Consider the following 22,260-nt stretch of genomic DNA (forward strand, 5'->3'; position numbering starts at 1 on the left):
AAAAATGTTTCAGAGGTTTCTCAATGGTAAACAAGTTGAGAAAGGGTGGGTTAGATTGAAAGTTTGGAACTTTCTTGATTTAAGTTTTCAGTGAATACGATAAAAATATTTCCTCTCCTAATGATTTGTGGGTGGTGGGAAGGCCATTACATAAGATTCAAAGTGTTTGCCAACTCATGGTAGAGGTAAAACGCATTGCCCACATGCTGAAATGACTTTTTGTTGGCATAATTTATTTAAATCTGATTGATATATGATGGCATTGTGACATCACAATGACTGTGCAATACGAGATTGGCTGGGATCAAATGCAGATGTGCTAGAATGGAAATCCTATAAGACTTGAACAAATCAATTTGCCCTCTAATTCAACATCTAATTGCCACCAAGTCCCCGCTTACATATATACCTTTTCCCACTCTGCTCACATATTATTGGGTGCAAACAAAGAGTACATAGTAGTTTCCATATGGTTCTTCTGGTGTTTTAATTTTAGTTTAAAAGCAACCATTGGGGGCTGCAAATTAGATTGGTATAGCAAGAGAGGACTGGTGAGTGCTTTTCTTCTCTTGTATTCCTGCTCTGATTTCCTCCTAGAAAGGGAATTTAGGAAACAGTCATTGGGACAGATCCTTCTTATGGCAAACTCTTGGGAGCTATTGCCAGTCAGAATAGGCTGAGCTGTATGGTGATCTGTTTTTAATCCTCATTTTCCCCATCTGTAAAACATGTACAGCACTAACCAGGTTTATAGGGTTGCTATGGAAACAAGCTCAAAATGGTAAAGTACATTGCAGATTAAGAGTGCTGAATAGATGATTACTAATAAAATAGCTTGATAAGGGAAACATACAGCTGCCCCATTTTATCAATGGATAGAGGTAAGACAGAAAAGGCAAAAAAGAGCATGGGGGAAGGTGTGTTGATTTTAACTGTGCTATTATTATTGTAAACTGCCCAAAGCCTGTTTTGTAGGGAGGGGTAGTATAGAAATTGAATACATATATAAATACATTTTACATAAATAAATAAATGCATAAATATTAAATGCTGTACAAAGAAAACAAAATGGAACTGTGAACACTAATCTCCCTTCACATGTTGAATTTTATCTTCACCAGCAAGCACAGTATGCACACTGGTGGCTGTGATGAGTATGATATTTCTTTAATAATCATGATAGTAACAAAGATGATAATTTTAGACTATGTGCACTAGCAGTGCAATTCTAAACAGTCTTCTAATATCTATTGCCTTCAGCAAAGATTTTATTTATTATATATTTATATACTGTCCTCCCCTGAGGCTCAGGGCAGTTTACATGGAACTGGAGAAAAAACAGTACAAACAACATGATAAATTGAAAAATAATGAAATAGTCATAACAGGAAAACAGTAACATAATAGAACAAACATGGTGAGAACATCCAATTTTAACTGTAATATACCATGGCCCCATAGGATGGATATGTCAGTGGTGGTTTTCATGGGGGGGGGGGCTCAGAGGCTAATGGGAAGTGATTGAATTCAACCTCAACCAAAATCAGGCTCTACAGAACTGTTTAAGCTCCACTAGGGGTCTGATCTGCTTCAGGAGCTTGTTCCACCAGGTGGGGGCCAGGATGGAGAAAGCTCTGGCCCTAGTTGAGGTAAAGTGAACTTCCCTGGGGCCAGGGATCACTATGCAATTGGTTGTAGCGGAGCATAAGGCTCTCTGAGGGATGTAGGCAGAGCGGTGATCCCTTAGGTACACTGGGTCCAGATCATGGATGGCCTTAAAGGTGATTACCAGAATCTTAAGCCTGATCCGGAATTCAACTGGAAACCAGTGTAGTTGTTGCAGGATGGACCTCCATGGTGTTGCCGTGAGGACCCTGGCTGAAGCGTTCTGGACCAGTTGCAGTTTTGGATCAAGGTTAAGAGCAGGTTTACATAGAGTGAGTCTAGTCTAGAAATGACCATCGTATGGATCACTGTGACTAGGGGCCAAATAGGGAGCCAAATAGGGAGTCTGGGGCCAAATAGGGAGTGTCAGGCCCGGGTGTGCTGGCGCCCGCTACTTCTTTGCCTGATGTTGGCCCCTTTGCTTGGACTTCGTCTAGGGTACTGGAGCCACCATGCCAGAGAGGCAGGGGTGAGGGGTTATCCCACTTTGGACCCAAGCTCAATTTCCCCTCTCTGTCACACTCACACACGTTCCTTTGCTATTCAATCCTTTATTTGTTTACAGTCGTCCTCTCTTCCTCTCTCCTTCCCTCCACCCCGCCCCCTTTTCCCCAGTGCCTTTTATCCCAGTTCCCCTTTTCCTTCCCTGCCCCCTGAGGCTTCATCAGCCCCACCCTTGGTTCTCTGCTGTCTGGGCATGCCGCGCGAACCAGCGTAGGCATCCCTACCGTGGGCTCTCCGAGGCCGCCGTGGGAGTGTGGCTGGCTTGTCTTCCTCAGGGTCAGGTTCGCTGGAGTCCTTGGCTGTTGGAAGGGGCAGCAACAAATCCCTCCCTCGTAGCCTCGGCTGTCTCGATGCAGGAGTTGCAGCCATGATGCGGGCTCCACAGTCGCTTTTTTCTTGAGGTGGCCGGGCATTGACTTCTGCGGTCTGTATGGGTTTCGGCGTCTCAGCTTGCGGGAACAGGGGAGGGGCTCTTGGGCTTGAAACGTCCGGACTCCCACCCGGCCTCCCAAGCAGGCCCGGACAGGGAGCTAATAGTTTGGCTTGGCGAATGTGGTAGAATGCCAGTCGTGCTACTTGGGTGACCTGAGCCTCCATAGATAGGAAGGCACCCAAAATCACACCCATGTTGTTGGAAAGTAAAAACTTCCTACTGTTTGAACTTGACATCACCTTTATTTCTACATTTATTCATCAGATACACTATTTCAGGACAACAGAATATACAAATGGTTTGGCAGTGGTTCTTCACAACAAGTTGGATACTATAGGTGCTTAATCTCATTCATGCACAGTGATTAAACACTAGTTTAAGAAAAGTAGTGACCTAAGAATCTAACCACAGGAATTTAGGATAGTGAAAGTTTCAGCACTAATTCTGCGCAGTGGGAAAAGTATGAGGATTATCATATTTGGTTCTAGTCAAGAAGGGGCAGTTCGATTTTTTTGTTTCATGAACTGCAGGTTGTTTACCATGCACAAAATCTAGGATTGTCATCTTTGTTTCTGATAGAGGGCCTATGCTTTTAATAGATCAACAAGAGAAGAAAAAACAATCAATATGATTTTCTCCATTATTCTCCATGTATTCTAGATGAAGCTCTGTTGGTTGAATCTGCTTGTCTGTTGACACCATGGAACAGAATTTGGAGGGAAAGGTCGTAGTAGCAACGATAGGAGGTTGGAAAGTCCCAATACATAACCTCAAGGACTTCCAATAGGCAGGGTGCTGAGTTAAAGAGAGTAGATAAAACAAGTCTAATAATATGGTTAGGACTGTCAAGATTCTTCAAGACAAGGTTCCCTCTGTACCCCCTAGCACCATTGAGACCCAGCACTACTGTCTCATGGAAACAAAACAAAACTCTGGGCCATTCCGCACAACTTAAATGTCGCCGAAATCTTACCTTTTGTAAACGCTATTAATTTACCATTCCGCATGATGTTGTAAGGAACCCTCAAAACTCCCGCAGAACTGCAGCAACAATCGGAATTTTATAGCGCTTAGGGGGAAATCCAGAAAAGTGGATTTCCCCCGAAAAAAACACTACACTTCTGAGCACAAGCCGCAACACATTAGCAAAAGACATTTGAGTTCTCAAAATAGTGGTAGAAAGAAGCTCCCTAGCTTCCGGAGACGCGATCGCCATTTCCCCCCCTTAAATCGGCGAAAGCAACAAATAAGTGAGGCTTCTTCAGCTGAAGTCCCTCCACAGAAGTGCTTAACAGTAAAACAAAGCTCCCTTCTGCAATTGTCTTTAACGTTTCCAAGCACAATACAGCCCCTGTTCCACACTGCCCATAATTTCGGCCAGAAATTGCACCCATCGGGGGGGGGGGGAAATATTTTTTTTTACTTGAAGATCATATAAACGATTAAGCACCATCTCCTATGCCAGTGAAAAAGGTCCTTCTGAGACACTGAATGAACCAATATTAATTTCTACTGGTGTTTTGGGTTTTTTTAAAAAAAAACAGTTTATAAAGGGAAAGGGGCTTTTCAGGAGCATGAACACAACAGTTCATTGGCTGTTCTGTTTGATTGATGGCCAGGGCAGGAAAAAGCGCAGAAAAATATTGCCTCCTTTGTTGTGATTCCGGCAAGACCGGATACCTCTGGGGAATGAATAGACCGCTACTGGGACTTCAGTATTCCGCTAGAATTGAAGGTGTGCGGAATGATGAAATTCCACTATTATAGTGTTTCTGCATACTGCAAACACTTAGCAACATTGGTCGTTGTGCGGAATGGCCCTCTCTATTCCCTGGGTAATGGGGGCTATTGGAATTTTTTTTCTCTTATCCCCCTTGCTCTGAAGGCCCCAAATTGGGTTTCCCATTCCATTCATGAAAGTCATGATAGTCACTGTTCTAACCTCTTACAGTGATTTAACAACCCCATGTTCTAATTGTTTGCATCCTTTAATGTCACATTTATTTTTAGTGTTCTGTAATTCAATTTTATGTCTTGTTATTTGTTCAACAGCCTTCATTGCTACCAATAAACATACCACAGAGGAATTTATTGCAAATCACTATATTTTTAGTTTATTTTCCCTGCAAGTTGTTGTGTTCTTTGACTAATTAAAAATGTTTTCTTGGGTCTAACATATTTCTTACCTGGCTTTTAATCAAAACAATTTGAAATCTGTTCTTCCTTTTCTGAAAAAAAAATGGTAGGAAGACAGAATACTACTTAATTCAGCTAGCCACTTCTAGCTCTGCAGAATGTTAATTGGCTGATTTTCTAGTTGAGTGATCTTGAGGTAAGAAATGCTTTCATTGAAGAGACTGATTGAATAATAAAATAAAAATGATAAGAACATCAACTATTTCCCTGCTACATGTATCTAACAAGTGGTCTCCTTACCCCCAGCTAACAAAAATCAGATTTTTCAATAAGATAATCCATAACTTCAGGTAATCCATAACTAGAAGGAATATCTAATAATAAGCTTGTCACATATCACTTTAGGGGTTTCAAAGCACTCAACATGATCTTAATAAATGTATAGTTTTGATCAGTTGATCTGTTTCACAGATCAAAAATTTTATGTACAGCAGGGCTAATGCTAAAAGATGGGTTGTGTAAAGACACCACTCTCTCTCTCTCTCACTCATACACACACACACACACACACACACACACAGAGTAGTTGTCATGATCAGTGCTTTTGATTATAATGCTCTACATTGAAAGTGTGTGTGATGTGTGTGTGTGTGTTTTGATTGTGGGACTGGATTTAGCCAAAGTAGAGATTGTTTGCCAGCACAAGGGTTTTTTACCTGCATGATTAATGTCAGACTGATCCAACTACAGATTTTTAACAATAGAAGAATGAGATTAATCAACTCGAGAAGACTTGAGAAGATCATAAAATGAATGTAGAGACTGTTTGACCCATTATGCACGGGGGTTTTAGCGCACATTCGGGGTGGAATGGCGGCGACTAAAATCACCCATAACGCACGGAGCCGGCTGCAACCGGCCGCAGCTTTGGTGCATGCCGCCGAAAAAGCCACGTCAGTGAAACGTGGAAGAAAGCGCAGCTTCCGGGTGACCGGGGCGCAACCAGAAGCGGCGCCCGGATCGCCGCGTGCATAATCGGTTACTCTGGGTTTTGCCGCCGTCGCGCCCCGCCCCGTACATAACCGGTATGCGTCGCGTCTTCCCCCTCCGCGTTTTCCATGTGACCCGAAATCGCCGTTTCGATGGCCGTGCATAATGGGCCAATGTGGCTTGAAAAATCTCCTTTGCCCATATTTGTTAAGATTGAAATATTAAAAAACGGTTACCAAGAATAAAAACACAGCCCAACCTCCCTTGGTCTGTGATTTTATGTCTGCAGAGCTAATACTTACAATGATGTTGTGCCAAAGTAAAAATTTTACTCATTGCTTCTAGCTTTTGCATTTAGTAAGGAGAATGTATGTTCTGAAACATTACCCAATTTAAAAACTAGGGGGTGGGGGTGGCATGTATCATAGCTCCAAATATAACCAAATTCAAGTTATGGAATAATTGGGGCGGGGGAGTTGAGAGTCTACCAAAACACATTCAATAGGAATTATTATTAGTGTGTTTGTACTTGTGTGTGTGTGTATAGAAAGGACGTTCTCTTTAAATGCAGCCAGAAAATTTGACATAAAAAGGCATGACCGCTGACTTCATAGTATTTTGATCTGTAGAACTGACTAAGATTTTGGTTCAGACGTTTTATAGTTCAGATTCTGGGATTTATTCTCAGTAATGTGTTACACTTGCTATTGTCCCAGAGAGTTTGTTGACAGACAGTAATTGGGTCACTGCATTGAAACACCAAGTGTAGGCTTAGAATTCACTTTGCTGGTTGGCATGACAACCATAGTGGTCGATTAAACATGCGCAGAGAGGAGTCAGTAGCCTGTGGTTCTCAAATGAAGTAAAATAGAGGGTAGAAAGACAAATGTTGCTTTTGCTGAATATATAAGCAGAGAATGCTAATAATGCCCCCTTTTTGTATATTACTTATAAACATACAAGACTTCGTACACAAAAATGAAAGGGGGGAGAGTATCTCAAAACAGTTTATATTTGAGTACACTTGATTCTGAAACTAAAAAAGAACTGACTAGGCAATCATTACAAAAATATAAAATAACATCAATGGATAGTGTCAAAAGTCAATAAATGTTTAAGCCTCAGGGGACGGCAGTAAATGAATGAATGAATGAATGAATGAATGAATGAATGAATGAATGAATGAATGAATGTTTCTGGTGCAGCTAAAAACATGGCAAATACTTTGGAATAAAAATGCCAAAAGTGCTTTGTCTCATTAGGGAGCAGCTTCATTACGCACACAGGTAGTTAGTCAGAAATCCAGGGACATGGATTTAAAATGACTTTCTTTTACAATGGTCATGAAAATGCCTGTTGATACCTGCATAAACACTAGTGTGTTTTTTATCTCCTCTCCTGTGCCACTGTATACAAATGGTGGAAAGGGACAGCATGTAGTCCCTCATTCACCAATGGGAGCTTGAGCCGCTCCTTGTTTGGCACAGACCCTCCCACCTCTGCTATGTCAACATAACACCCGCAGAAATTAATTTATTCATTCCCTCAGAGGCATTTGCAAGCATTTCAATCCATTTTCTACAAGAAGCAGCATACCTCTGAGAGAGAGAGGTTGTAGTGTTTTTAAAAGACTGTATGCCCCAATGGAAATTTCTTGTTGAGGTCTCGGTGTCCATGAACTACAATTCCCATAACGCTCTGCAAATAGAATGTGGCTGTTATGTGATGCTGCAGCTGATTATGGCCAGCTAATGAATGTCTAGCACAACAGAGGAATTGCCCCCCCACACACACACACACTATTCGCTGTCTTCCATCTTTAAAATGCATAATCCTTGCAGAAAAATACAACTGTTTAAAAAACTGACAATTTAAAAGGATCAGCATGCTGACTGATGAAAACCTTTACATGTATAATAGTCCCTGGTCTATGGCTGGAGGCTCAGGCTTCCTCTTGTGAAACACAGTGTCTTTTACTAGTTCCCAAGAATACTCTGACTTCAGCTTATCCTTGAAAAATGGGGTTTGTCCCCAGTAAAGAGCTGTTCTAAACCTGAACTTCATCTTATTCCCAGTTCCCTTATACAGTAGAATTTGAACCTACTGACTCCAGTTTCTTATGAGTACTTTTATCTTGTGAGCTATTGGAGGGATGACAGTATTGTCTTCACAACAAAGTTTGACTTGAGTGGCACTCTTAAGACCAACACAGTTTGTCTTTGGCAAAGCCCATTGCAACCAGGGAAACAACGGGTACTAGGATGCATGCCTGCAGTGTGGCCTTCCTAGGGGCTGGCTACATGGTAAAAGCTCCTGCCCATCCCTGGCGTCTTGAGGCCATGGGTCACCAAACTCCAGGTGTAGCCTGGATATCTCCTGTAATTGGAGGTCATTTGCAAACTACACAGATCAATTCCCCAGGGGAAAATGGCTGTTTTGGAGGGAAAACTCTGCATTGACAACTCATCTCCAGGCTCCTGGAGACGAAAGGGCTTGCTTGGGAACTCTGTGGCACTGTGCCCCAGAGTGGTTGCAGGATGCCAATCTCCATTTGGGACCAGTGGGTTTGCTGGAATTGCGGGTCATTTCCAGGCAACAGAGATCATCCCCCCTGGAGAAAAGGGCTAATTGGAAAAGGGGACTTTCTGGTTTTGGATCCCATGGAGGTGCAGAGATGCCAGAAAGGGCTGATTGGGAGGGGAGGTCTCTGTAGCACTGTGCCAGTGCCAGTGTTCACAGATGCCAGCCACCAGGTGGGACCTGGAGAACATCAGATTGAAAGCTCCTCTCTAGATTGTAGATATCAGTTCCACTGGAATAAAGAGCTGCTTGGGATGGGGATGGTGGCCTGTGTAGCACTTTTCTCCAGAAGGCATCTCACTCCAACCTCCATGTCCTCTGAGTTGGAAGATGGCAGGTCTACTGACTGGCAGTGGGGCATGCTCTGAAGCTGTCCTCTTCCATCCAGCAAACTTCTGAAACTGGCAGGAAGTTGGAGGTAGAGAGCTAACCCCCTTAGTAGTCCTTCCTGGCTGAGGGCCATCTCCTATTGGGGGAATATTATTGGGGGGGGGGGAATCAGTTAGGGAGTGAGTTTTCTGCATGCAATTTGATTGGCTTTCATTGGCAGAGTGTAATTTGAACTGATAGGCCCTCATTGGCAGAATGCTCTCCTTCTATTAGTGGCACACCCCAGGAATGGGCCAATCAGGTAGGGAGTGATTTGTCTACATGCAATTTTAACTTGTAGACTGTCAATGGCAGAGTGAAATTTTAACTGATTGGCCCTCATTGGCCGAGAGCTCTTTCTATTGGTGGCACATCCCCAGGGAGGGCTGGTAGGGAGTGAGCTGTCAACTTGAGGTTTATTATGTTTAGTAATGAAGAGGTGTGCATGCACCAGTTTATACCTTGAAGAAAACTTTGTTGGTCTTAAAGGTTCCTCTGGCCTCAAACTTTGTTCTGTTTCAGACCAACATGGCTATCCACTTGAACTTATTTATATCACCTACAGCAGTGGTCCCCAACCTGCGGGCCGCGGCCCGGTGCCGGGCCGCGAAGGCCATGGCACCGGGCCGCGGCTCCCTCTCCCCGCCCCGCCCCCGCAGTAAAAAACTTCCCAGGCCGCAAGCTTGCGGCCCGGGAAGCTACTTACCGCGGGAGGGCGGGGAGAGGGAATCAGGGCCGGGCCGCGCCTGTGCGGGCCACGCCCGCTCGGCCCGATCCGCGGGCGCGGCCCGTGGGCGCGGCCTGATCAGTGGGCGCGGCCCGGGCGCGGCTCGCGGGCGCGGCTCGGGTGCGGCCCGATCCGCGGGCGCGGCGTGGGCGCGGCCCGCGGGCGCGGCGTGGGCGCGGCCCGCGGGCGCGGCCCGACCCGTGGGTGCGGCCCGCGGGCGCGGCCCGATCCGCGGGCGTGGCCCGCACGGGCGCGGTCCGCGGGGGCGCGGCCCGATGCCCTGCCGGTCCCCAGCCTCGGAAAGGTTGGGGACCACTGACCTACAGTGATTGTTCTATTATGTGTTTTATTGTGGTGTTTGCCTTGCAAATAGCTGCTCTGTGGGACAGTCTTCCCTTCGTTGAGGACTTAACCTTTGTCTGGGAGTGGTGCTGTGATTTTTTCTCCAGATGAGTTAGTGAGTGTTGGCGATAGAGGCGATCTTGTTTAACTCCCTTCTCAATGCAGGATTAACCTGAAGCATCTCTGACAAGTGTTCATCCAAGCACAGCTTGAAGACTACAAGTGAGGGAAGCTCACCAACTCCATAGGCCGGCACTCCACAGCGAAACTACTTTTTCTATTTAAATTTTTCCTACTATAAAGCGGCATTTTTCTGCCTATAATTTAAATTTTTAATTTAAATTTAAAATTATTGTGAGTCCCCTTTTCTGCTGCCAACAAGAACATCACCCTTCCCTCCTCTAAGTTACAGCCTTTCAAATACTTAGAGAGTAATCATATTCCCCCTCAACCATCTATTCTCCAGACTGGGCCTTTCGTAGGGTTTGGTCTCAAGGCCTCTGATCGTCTTCATTTTTCGTCTCTGCACCCACTCCATTCTGTCCACATCCTTTTAAAGTGAAGCTTCCAGAACTATAATCCAGATATGGCCTGACCAATGCTGTGTATAGAGGGACTATGACATCTTGATTTGAATGTTATGCCTCTGTTGATACACCTCAAGACTGGATTAGCCATTTTTACTGCTGCTTCACACTGTCTTATTTAGCTTACAGTCTAACCATACCACATGTTCCTGGTTGCACACATTGCTACCAAGAATTATGCCCCCCATCCAGTATCAGTGATTCTCATTTTTGTTACCTAGGTGTAGATCCCTGCACTTATCCTCGTTGAGTTGCATCTTATTCACTTTTCCAGTATGTTCTGATCTTGTTGAATTCTGCCTTTTCTGCTCCTCCCTATTTGGTATCATCTGCAAAAGTAATGAGTATTCTCCACTTGTCCTCCAATGTTAAGGTGACCAGAATTAAGGGACCGTAAGGCGGGATGTGCAGTGGCATAGCGATGGCGCAGTGGTGGCTTAGTGGTGCGGCGGCGGGCTCCCTCCCTCCAACTGGGCTCACCTCGCCTCCCACGCGCCTCTCCCACAAGCCCATCTTGTGCACCTGTGTGTCGTCGGCGCAGGTCAGATGGGGGCTGAGGGCAGGTCTCTGCCTGGCGTGCTTGCACAGGCCAGCCACAGGGCCAACCAGGGCAGAGTGCCGCTGCCAGCCATCCTGCTGATCGGGGGGCAGGGAGGGAGGGAGGGAAGGGGCTCCGGCTGGCAGGTCTTTTAAGGACCCAGGACGAAGACCAGGAAAGTGTGAGTGTCCCGCGGGAGTCGGGACAGATGGGCAGCTTATCCAATGTGGTGTTATCTGAAAATTTGCTAAATATTCCCATCACTTCCTCATCTTGATAACTTATTGAAAAATCTAAAATCAATATGTGCTTGATATGGGTGGAGAGGACCTGCTTCATTCTCTGGGTATCTGCTTGTCAAAATGGAATATGTTTTCAGAATGGAATTTCACCCTCTTCTATCTTCAGTGCTCCCAGGAATGTGGTAGATTTCAGGGTTCCTAATGAGTGTGCCATAGGCTTTCCTATAGCACCAACTGTTGTATTTTCTGTGTTGTTATACTCTCCTTGAAGATGAGAGTATGGTGGCATCAGGAAATTCAGGCTCCTTGAAGCTTTTTTTTTTTTACATTTCTTTTCTCTATTGAGAAAATATAAATACTGATTAGCTATGCTGTACTTGTTTATTCATTTATTTGCATTGATAGTCTACCTTTTTCAATGGGACTCAAGGTACATTACATGTTGTAAAACAGTTCACAAAGATGATAGGGCGTACTGTAAATGAGTGGTCCCCAACCATTTTCAGGCTGGGGACCGACGGCAGCAAGGAGGGCAATTGCCTGGCCGCGCATGCCATGCATGCGCATTGTGTGTGCACGGCCCTGCTTCCCTCCCTCCCCTCCCACAGGAAGAAGCTTGCCAGGCCGCAGGCTTGTGGCCTGGGAAGTTTCTTACTGCAGGGGGGGCGGGGAGAGAAAGCTGCGGCCCGGTGCCAGGGCCTTTTGCGGCCCAGCACCGGGCCACGGCCCGGTGGTTGGGGACCACCGCTGTAAATCACACACAAACACACACACACACACACACACACACACACACACACACACACACACACACGATTAACAGAATAGAACTCCAGTAAGTTATGCAATAGGGTTTAGATTGAAACATAAGCTATTAAATAAGCTATTAAACATGATATGTTAAATTATGCAGAAATTTCATAATTAGAGCCGGGACTCACCGAAGGCTCTCCATTGCTGCGGAGGAGGAGCGAGCCTGGCAGAGAAGAAAGGTGCGTCTCTCTCTGATGCGCCTGTGAGGAAGTTTCTCTCTGTGAGGCTCCAAGGAGATGTGTTGCGCCTCTTGGGCGGGGGGAAGAATAGGTGCCTCCGACGCCTATTTCAGGTGCCGGGCTTGCATGCTTGGCCTCTTTCCTCCCGAGCGTGGCAGTTGGAAGCTTACCTCCCTCCCTCTTTTTTCGGGTTGTTGTGGTTGTGGTTGTTTTTAGAGGTTATTGTTAGGGTTATTTGATTATTGTCACAGTTGCAGGTGGCACAGGTAGAATCCTTTTGGGGGGAAACATGTTTGCGTATCTGTTTTCCTCCATCTTTGGAGGTCTCACTAAGAGACTGTCACGTATGTGAGCGAAATGCCTATCTGGCTGGGTAGGCAGGCTCACATTGCCAGGTGATTTGGGGAGACAGAGGCCCATTATGCACGGCCGCCGAAACGGCGATTTCAGGTCACATGGAAAACACGGAGGGGGAAGATGCGACGCATACCGGTTATGTATGGGGCGGGGCACAACGGCGTCAAAACCCAGAGTAACCGATTATGCACGCGGCGATCCGGGCGCCGCTTCTCGGCGGCATGCACCGAAGCTGCGGCCGGTTGCAGCCGGCTCCATGCGTTATCGGTGATTTTAGTCGCCGCCATTCCACCCCGAATGTGCGCTAAAACCCCCGTGCATAATGGGTCAGACAGAGGCTTACGCCCATTTGATCCCTGTTAAGCCGCCTTCCCAGTGTGTGGGTTTCAGATGGCAAGGAGTTTTCCATGCTATAGGCTTATGCCTAGGCTGGTTCTTCAGGGTGCCATTGAGACCTTGATTATTCACGGTCTGTTCTATAATGGATTCTTCCTCATGCCATGCCAACTCTCCTTGCTAGGAGAAAATAAAGCTGTGGCCTTATTTTTCCAAAATATTTGGTGTGGTGTCATCTTCTGACGGGCTACATCTGCCCTCCTGCCAAGCAATAAGAATATGCTTGCAGCAATGTAAGTCATATATTCCACAGTCCCTATTCCTTTCTTGAAGAATTTGAAACATCTCATTACAGTACAATGCTATCATCTGTATTTCACATAGTTTGTAGAAATCCAAATGATTCTAACCTCATCTGGTAGGCCATTCTATAAAGTGGGGGCCACAACAGAGAGTGCATGTGTACAGGTAGCATTTTGCCCTAGCATCAGTACTAAAATATTATTTGCTGCATCAATGTCTGACATTTAGGATTAACTTCCCATATGTTTATGATTGCCCGTATGTAAAAGAATGATGTTTCAGCCTTTGCTATTATGGACTGATGTCTTATTCATGAATATTCACAAATCACTCTGATATCTGTGAAAAAGCAACACTTTAATACAAGAGCAGATTTATCTATTGTGCCTTTAAAACAGGCTTTCCATTATGGCTCTTTTGTGCTTTCTTACATCTTAGTTAACATATCTGCAACAAACAATAAGGAAACGAAAGCTTGAAGAGAGAACACAAATGGACAATACTTTGTGGAGAGATAGTTATGTAATCTTGAAAAGAAGAGAGAGCAAACTGTGCATATATGAGTATCAATTTTGTGTATTTACTATGTTTTCATGTTCTTTATATTGTATGTATTGTATTGTATTCTTTATTTTGTATGTATTTGTAAAATTTCTTCTACCACCAGGACAGAATCATGATAACACTTTACATAATAGCTACATACTTCACATTATATAAATCAATTTAACTTCTGGTATTCCTGGACTGAAGGCCTAGAGGCTTCAAAACATGTGGCAAGAAGATAGACTGTAAGGACTGTCTCTCTTAGGCATAGACATATAGGGGAAATGCAAGATTTATTTAATTAATTTTTTGGGATTTGATGCATGACGTGCACAGTTTTAATTTTCACAGTTCTTCACAGTTTCTTTGTAAACCATTCCACTTCCCCTCACTGATTGTGTGTGTGGGCTTCTGTATTTGTTTGTAAGCGGTTTTGTTAAATGTTGTCTCCTATACCCTCTTTATGAATAATGTAATCTTTGGAGGGTTGGGGTTCTTTAGTACATTAGTATTTGATTTGGTAACACATGGATATTAACCAGTGTAAAAAGCAATTCTGTCCAATTCTCAATCAGTATGGTGTATCTTAATCAGGGCTTATTCAATAGCTTCAAAATGAGCTTTAGGTTAAATACGTGCACAGAAAATGTTACCTAGCTTTACATTAAAATAGAACTGTGTTGTATTTTACAGGAAAAGATGGGTTAATTCTGGAATCCCTATATTTTCCTCAGTTTAAATGTATGGTTTAAATTTATAAATTTTGTCTACACATATTCTGCTTCTTGCACCAATTTCAGTTTGGTCTCTCTATTAAAACTATATTCCTTATGGTTTGCAGGTTAGCTGCAGTTCTCCATTTAATATTATTTTCATATCTGAAACATTTCCGTATAATTGCCCCAAAGTATTGTCTTTATCTATGATCTGAAGTGCAGGATTATTTCCTGCAAAACAATTTTGAAATATTTGTCATGCACTATTTTATAGTATTCCTGAACCTGTGGTGAAGATAATAGTTTTACTACAATACTCTCTTTTCATATAAAGGCTACATCAGTTCTATTACTGTTGCTAGAGAGGATGAATCTGGTTTGGCTGTCATTCACTGTGTTGAGGAAGTTTTACTTCCTCACCCCTTATTTTGTTTGCTTACTATTGGAGGAGGGTGATTTTAGAGTATGAAGCAAAAACAGGGCTTGGGGTTGGCTGAGAATTTATAGAAGGAAACTGTTTGTGACAGGACACAAATTGGGTTTTGATATACAATCCAGTGACTGAAAATTGATGGACACTTTCAGGTTTTGTTTTCATAATTTTGTACAACCGACTGCACCTTTCTCATTGTACCAGCCATGGCCTTTCCATGTCATTCTGAAAAGAAGAACATTCCACAGATTCAGGAAACTGACCCATATTAAACCATACATTTCCCATGTTTATTTAATTCCATTGCATTAGTCATATACTTAATTTTTTTTCTGCCTACTTGGTGTTTACACCTTTCAGATATGGGCAGTAGGACAGGGAGAGAGGAAGAAATCTGCTTGGTTAACATGCACCTCACTTGTCATCGTTTAGGTAAGCTGTACATTTGCTATTTTAGTTCTTCCTCGAAATTTAATCCAATTCTCAAGGGTTTAATACTGTTTCCTTCTTAGACTGCACTGAAGAATAAATGCTGTTGTTATGATGATGCAGAAATAGTGATCCTGAGAAACCATTATAAACTTATGTTGATCTGAATTACTTGTTGGTATAGATTTGTCAGGTACTAAACATGCTCTCCACCAACTAGTTTATGGCATATTTATCCAAAGTACCCTGGTATCTCTATGCCATCTGAGGATAGTACATATACCCTGGCCACACCTGTTAGTATTTCATCCCCTGCTGTGAAAACAGTATCTGAGGTATGCTTGACTGGTCCCATAAGCCAGTGGTCCCCAACCTTTTTATCACCGGGGACCAGTCAACACTTGACAATTTTACTGAGGCCCGGGGGGGGGTAGTCTTTTGCCAAGGGATGTTGCCGCCTGAGCCTCTGCTCCACTTGCTTTCCCGCCAGCGCCACTGACTTCCTGCCACCCACTGGGGGCCGCTGCCAGCAGCAGCTGCACAGTGCCAGGCCAAAGGGGAGCCCCAGCCATGGTGCCCGCTGGAGAGCATCAAAGATGAGCCGGTGGCAGAGTGGCAGGGCAACCCCAGAGGCAGTAGCCCGGGAGGAGGACGAGGAGGAGCCGGGGTCCGGAACGGAGGTTAGGGACTACTGCCATAAGCCATCCAAGCCTGGTATATTCAAGAAGTAGTCCCCAGCAGCATCACATCAAGGTTCAGGGATGACAGATGATGGCTTGCTTAGCCATATACATTCTGGTCTTTACAGAGAAGATTTCATTTGCTGGTGATGCATCAAGCCACAGTCCTATGACCAAGGTCTCTCCCTCTTAAATAACTCCTTAGCTAGTCTTTTGTTTGACTTGGAAGGGTTGCTTATTTTTGAAGGTGATTTGCAGCACTAGAACTGCCACCATTAGATAAAGACTTTCAGCCTAGCATATTTAGGATTGCCCTCAGCTCTTGAAAGACCAAAAGGGACAAAAAACTCAATCTGAAAATCAAGTCAGGACCCAAAGGTTGAGCAGACAAAACATGAAATAAAATACAATTGTTTATTGTCTAGTATGTATAATATGGACTAAAAACTGCATCCAATGATATTAAAAACATAAATGCACAATTATAACAACTTGTGAAATGTTGCACGCACAATTCCCAAGAAAAACATTAATGGTTGCACATGCTAAGACCAAATGTATTTTGATCCAGAGTACCTTCTTCAGTGGCCAAGGTGCTTTTCCATACACATAAACTATTACAACATAAAATATCCTATAAAGGCCTGGCAGGTACTCTATGGGTCATAAAAAGCGAAGCTTGAAAAAATGCATATGGTTTAATATGAAGCAAACAGTCATAAAACAGTGGCTAAGAAACAACATTGTGTCCTAGGCCAAAGTTGTAATAGCTTATGTGTAATATTTGCTTGAACACTGATCCTATGGGTTGAAATGTGTTTGGTCTTAGCACATGTAGCCATTAATGTTCCTTGTGGAAATTTTTATGTGCAACATTTCATAGGTGGATTTATGGTTTTAATTATATCTTTGGATATTGTTTTTTATCTATATTATGTGCACTATTGTATTTAATTTTAATTTTTTCTTTATCTTCAGCACTCATCATGAAGTTCCCACCCTATACTTGTACAAATCATTCAATTCTTCCTATTTACTGGTATGATTCTTTCATCTACCTGAGTCTGATTCACTATTGTGCCTCATAGGGTAGTCACACTCTCAGTTTGGTTTTAGATTCAACTGGAGTTGGAATGCCCTGCCTCTCTCGTCTGGTTGGACCCTGATCAATACACAGGATTTCAGATGGATTTCTCCCTTGGATTTTCTACATATATCTTACCAAAACAAAATTTTGTTCCTAACTGCCTGAGAGAAAGATAGTAAGGCAAACCCCTATCTCTCCCTCCAGTTCTGATAAAATAATATCTAACCAGGGCTGAAAACACTTTTTCCCAAAAAAAATAAATAATGAGCACTTACAATCATTTGTATTATCAATTAAAAAATAAAGAATAGAATTGAAAATACACCAAAATTTTTAAATTGAAATCTCTTTGGAATGCATTGTCATATAGTGATTTATTTATATTGTGCTATTAAATGGAGCATTCATAAATGAGACATGAATAATTCATTCAGGGGGTATAATAAAATATAGAAGCTGTCTTCTGTTTAAATTTTAAGTGTATAATGTGGGTAATGGAAATGCTCTGTGTGACCACATTTACATTCATGCAAAATTGCTTTTATGAAAGTAGGACAGTGACACAGGAAAGAATCAGCTTAACAGAAGAGTTTTTCCCCTACCTAAAAAATAGAAATTGGAGAAAACCGTGATAGCATTTGGTGTAGGATGGGGGGGGGGGGGGAGTTAGAGACTTGTTATGGCTTCTGCTAAATGTGTTGGAGCCTACCTCACTCCATTCAGTGAACTGGGATGTAATGAACTTTCTGACAGGTAGCTTCATAGATTTTTAATGAAGGCTTACTTCTGTTTTTCTCTGAAGCTCTTCAGTATAGTTAGGGTACTTTTTATTTAAAAAATATCCAAAGCTTATTTGTTCCCTTAGCCCACACTTGGTGCCACCAGTGGAAGGGCCTAGTGTGTGTGTGTGTGTGTACGCCAGCAGCCACAAATGAAAGGGACCACCTTAACAGGAAATAGCCATAAGAAGGGGTACTCCTGCAGAGGACATGTTATATGTTATGAATGCTGGCAGAATAGCATCAGCAGAAACAAACACTAGGATAGGGACAGACATCCAGGTCAAAGAGGCTTACCAGCCGGCTCCTAATACTGGTGAATTGCATCTCCCCCTCCCCCTTATGAGAACATAAAACTGCTTAGGTGGATCATTTCACGGTCTGTCTAGTCCAGCATCTTGTTGCCAACAAAGGCTAGCCAAATGCTTCAGATATTACTGCTGCCATTGCTGATGTAACTGGGTTGTTTGAGGTCAGCAGTTTTTGTCCCCCCAAAAATGGGAGAGAAGGCATGGGGGGATAGCCAGTTGCCATGTGTTACTGTTGTGTCTGTTTTATGTTAAGAAGCACTAGGGGGTTTTTTAGAAAGTTTTCATGATGGCTGATAAAAAGAAGATTTACGTAAGAAAACAAAGAGAAACATCATGTCCTAGAGAGTAACTCAAAGGTCAGCTATGGCTCAGCAGTTCCATGCGTACTAGTTCATCACTACAGTGTTTGCTAGCCACTGTAGTAAATTGCTAGCCTTAATTCTTGGGTAATCTCAGGGATTATAGTTGTGCAGATTCTTATGCAAATGCAGTAATATCCCACTTCATGTTCTTTGAAAGAATGAACCTTGGTGGTGAATCAAAACTTAGATTAACCAATTTTTTAACAGGAGTATGAATAGGATACTTTTAGTTAAATCTTTAAAAAAAAAATCCTGTTCAGATCCAATAATACGATTTTGTCATTGTTTGCCTATTGAGTTTTTGAATGTCCTGTTTCCTCTTAAAAGTTTGGACTAATTACTGGTTTGGACTTATTACTTGTTTAACTACCAATATCCTTAAATGGCCAATCAGATTTCAATGATAAAGAAAACTTCTCCAAAATATTGCCTATTTTTGAATGAATTTCTTTATTCTCTTCATTTTGTAGTATGTTCTCAGACCCTTCAACATGACAGTGTGTCATTCAGAGGGTTGCCGTGAAGGCAGCTCATGACCTCATGGTAGACATTAATGAAGATCTGTACGTTGCTCTCTTCTACACTGTAAAGCTCTCCTACTTTGGTTCAATTTATCTTGAAAGCTTTAGGGTACTGGAGTCCCATAATAGTTCCTGACTTCAGCTAGCTATTCACTGGTTTGCTCAATATGCTTATTCACTGTGTGGCATATAAGAGAGCCAGCTTAGTGTAGTGGTTAGGAGTGCAGACTTCTAATCTGGAGGTTGGGTTTGATTCTGCATTCCCCGATGTGCAACCAGCTGGGTGACTTTGGGCTTGACAGAGCACTAACAGAGGTGTTCTGACCGAGCAGTAATATCAGGGGTCTCTCAGCCTCACCCACTTTACAGGATGTTTGTTGTGGGGAGAGAAAAGGGAAGATGACTGTAAGCCACTTTGAGATTCTTTCTGGTAGAGAAAAGTGGCATATAAGAATAAACTTCTTCTTCTTCTTCTTCTTCTTCTTCTTCTTCTTCTTCTTCTTCTTCTTCTTCTTCTTCTTCTTCTTCTTCTTCTTCTTCATAAGGACACTTCTCTGATTCATTTCACAACAGTGGCACTATCCACATTGTTATAACCTAACTCGTTTCTATTAGTATGTATCTTCGAGATGTGAATAGATTTGTCAAATCTCATGTTAAAGACTGCCGCCTTGATCCAGGCCCCTTTGTCCACTTCATTTTACACAGATCTCCTGTGCTTGCCAAGACACTTGTATAGAAACTGGACTCCTCCTTGGAGCAAATGACAAATCAAATTGCTTGCTGAGTACTTTGAGGCTCCAGTTCCCACAGCAAATCTCTATGTCAGGATTACAAGCTGAAGAAGTACAAGCACATTCACAAAGCCATATTTTGAATTCCCAGAAAATATTCATTGTATCTGAAATACAGCTTGTGAAGAGCTTATATGCAAAAAAGCCCCATGTTGAGCGGCATGTAAGACCAGCTTATCTGTGTCTTCCTCTGAAGCAGTCATGTGCTTTTATTTATTTGGATTATGTCCTACTTTTCTTCCAATGGGCATCCAAACAGCATTTTACCCACCTTGTACAGACCATCCTGTTTTTAAAGCTAGACGAGTCCATGTGACAATCACAGTGAGGATAAAAGCCTTCAAGCTTAAACAGCAGTATGACAACGGTGACAAAAATTGGGACCTTCTTGATATATTCATTTATTTAAACATAACCTCCAGGTTCAAGTCAGCTTGATAATAGCTGAAACATTTTCAATTAAAACCAAAAATAAAATAGCAAACTTAAATCTCTTCCTCCCTATCCACTTAATTGATTCATCTGTTGATGTAGTTTGCCATCCATATTTTTGATTTGCCAAAGTTAGCTATATATTGTGGGACAAATAGATCATGTAATGCTTAGATTGATTTGGCTGTATGTAGATCAGAGTGTTTTGTTTTTTATTTGAACCCTCTACTTGTCCTTGGGTGTTCTCTGTGTGGTTTTCTTCTGCAGCAGCTTCCTCTTTACATGGATGTATGTTTCTAGAGAAGGTAGTTTATTTTGGTGAGATCTCACAAAGGCAACTGTGCTTTCTGGGGGTGGTATTTTACCTGTACACCTCTCAACAAGTGTAATGTTGTTCTGTTAGTTCTAGAGCACCTTTTAAAAAGTTTGTAATATACTTTAAAAATTAGACCACTGTGATATAAAATTATACATATCAATAACTTAATTTAAAGGCATAGTTAAACATAGCAATCACATTTTGTGTTCAATCATAACAAAATTATATGAATCGTATAATGGTAGCCAAAGAATCTTTGTTTTAATTCAACCTACAACCATTCTATGAAGTATATTGTTTAGCCTCTGTTCTTCATCCTAACTGGAATTAAGCCTAAGTATATATAATTTTATTTCTTATACACAACCTTTGCTGTTCTTGTTACTTCCCTGCTAACTTTTGTTTTTTTGTTTTCCTTTTTGGGGGTTGCTTTTCATTAGCAGTCAAGCTGGTTAGATCCAGCCCACTTTGATAGCCAGGGGTTGATGTGGCAATTTCATCACTCAGAGCATTCCCTTTTTTTCTCTCTTCTGAGTTCTGATATCCTAAGGCAGTCCAATTTGCATAGTGTGCAGACTGAATGCTGTGCTCATTGTATAAGTAACATACACTAATTATACATTTTCTACCTTTTGTTTGTTTGTTTGTTTGCTACTGGCAAGTAAAATGGAGAAGAAACCATGCAACAAGCTCCTTGAACTACCTTGATTGTGCCAGGAAAGATTTCTCTTTCAGCCCTACATTTTAGCTTATTCAGTAGAGCTTGTATAAAGGGGAAGGCGATTATGTTGTACTGACTGTATTTTTGCTGTTCTACCAGTAGCTGGTTTTCTATTTGCTCATCAATGCAGAGCTCCCAAGTCCCATATGGGTGCAAGCCTTTACTTCATTCTCTTGCCACCTGTGACTGAAGTCAAGCAACAGTCCTCAAGCTGGACATACCACTACATGGCTCCATCCCCAAAACTCCTTTAAGGGACTCCTCACTCAGAGGAAGCAGTATGTATGGATACCCTATGGATCCAGCCCAAAGCCTAGAAACACCCCAAAGCTGTGACAGATAAGAAAATAGCAAGAATTACAATCACACCACCAAACAAGAAGCTGAATGCAGGTAGGAATAATGACAAGCCAAAGTGTAGGCAGCCTGGTAGACAAATGACCCTAAAAGGGGGAAAGGGTGAACCAGAGGAAAGGTCCCATAGCCAAGGCTTTCTTGCAGCCCACTCCACAGGCCAAAGAAGTAGCCAGCTGTTGGACAACCAGCAAGGCACTGCCACCTCCCATCCATAGGCCACACACAGGCAGCCTGAAGCCATTCTGGGTGTGAAAACCTGCTTATGCATCCTACCGCCCCTGCAGCTGTCAAAATAGCCCCTACGTAAGTCAGGTGTAAGCCTTCTCCTCTCCTATTAGTAGTAGTATGGAGTTCACAAGTTTTGCTTCTGTCTCTTTCCATTGGAGACAAAGAATTTATTTCATATGAGATCAGAAGCCAGATACTTCTGATCTTTAATTTCAGTATATAACTGTTTTGTGGGATGAGAATTCCAAAACCCAGTTCCCAGGTGACTCGCCAATGGACTGTGAGTTGTCTTCTGGCCAACAGTCTGCTGGCTGCAAAATCACTTGGCAGCTCTTCCAGTTGCCCTATGCAATCTGAACATATTTCTGGTTAGCTCACAGTCTGATCGTGAGTGCTGAGTAGGGAAAGTTCAACTGCTGAACAGGTTTTCCATGAAATATGTGG

At 42.8% G+C, this 22,260-nt stretch overlaps 1 protein-coding gene across 4 annotated transcripts in view; it reads left to right on the forward strand.

The window, feature by feature from the left end:
- Positions 1–22,260, forward strand: part of GPM6A (glycoprotein M6A) — a 205,017-nt gene that overhangs the window by 102,347 nt on the left and 80,410 nt on the right. For 2 of the 4 annotated variants that reach the window (XM_077302436.1, XM_077302435.1), the window contains exon 2: positions 15,157–15,228. The exons of the other annotated variants lie outside the window; for them this stretch is intronic. In XM_077302436.1, the coding sequence (XP_077158551.1) occupies positions 15,157–15,228 (72 nt within the window). The remainder of the gene's footprint in view (positions 1–15,156; positions 15,229–22,260) is intronic. 4 annotated transcript variants of the gene reach the window in all.

This window comes from Paroedura picta, chromosome 10 (genome assembly GCF_049243985.1).
Source record: "Paroedura picta isolate Pp20150507F chromosome 10, Ppicta_v3.0, whole genome shotgun sequence".
Classification (NCBI taxonomy): Eukaryota; Metazoa; Chordata; class Lepidosauria; order Squamata; family Gekkonidae; genus Paroedura; species Paroedura picta.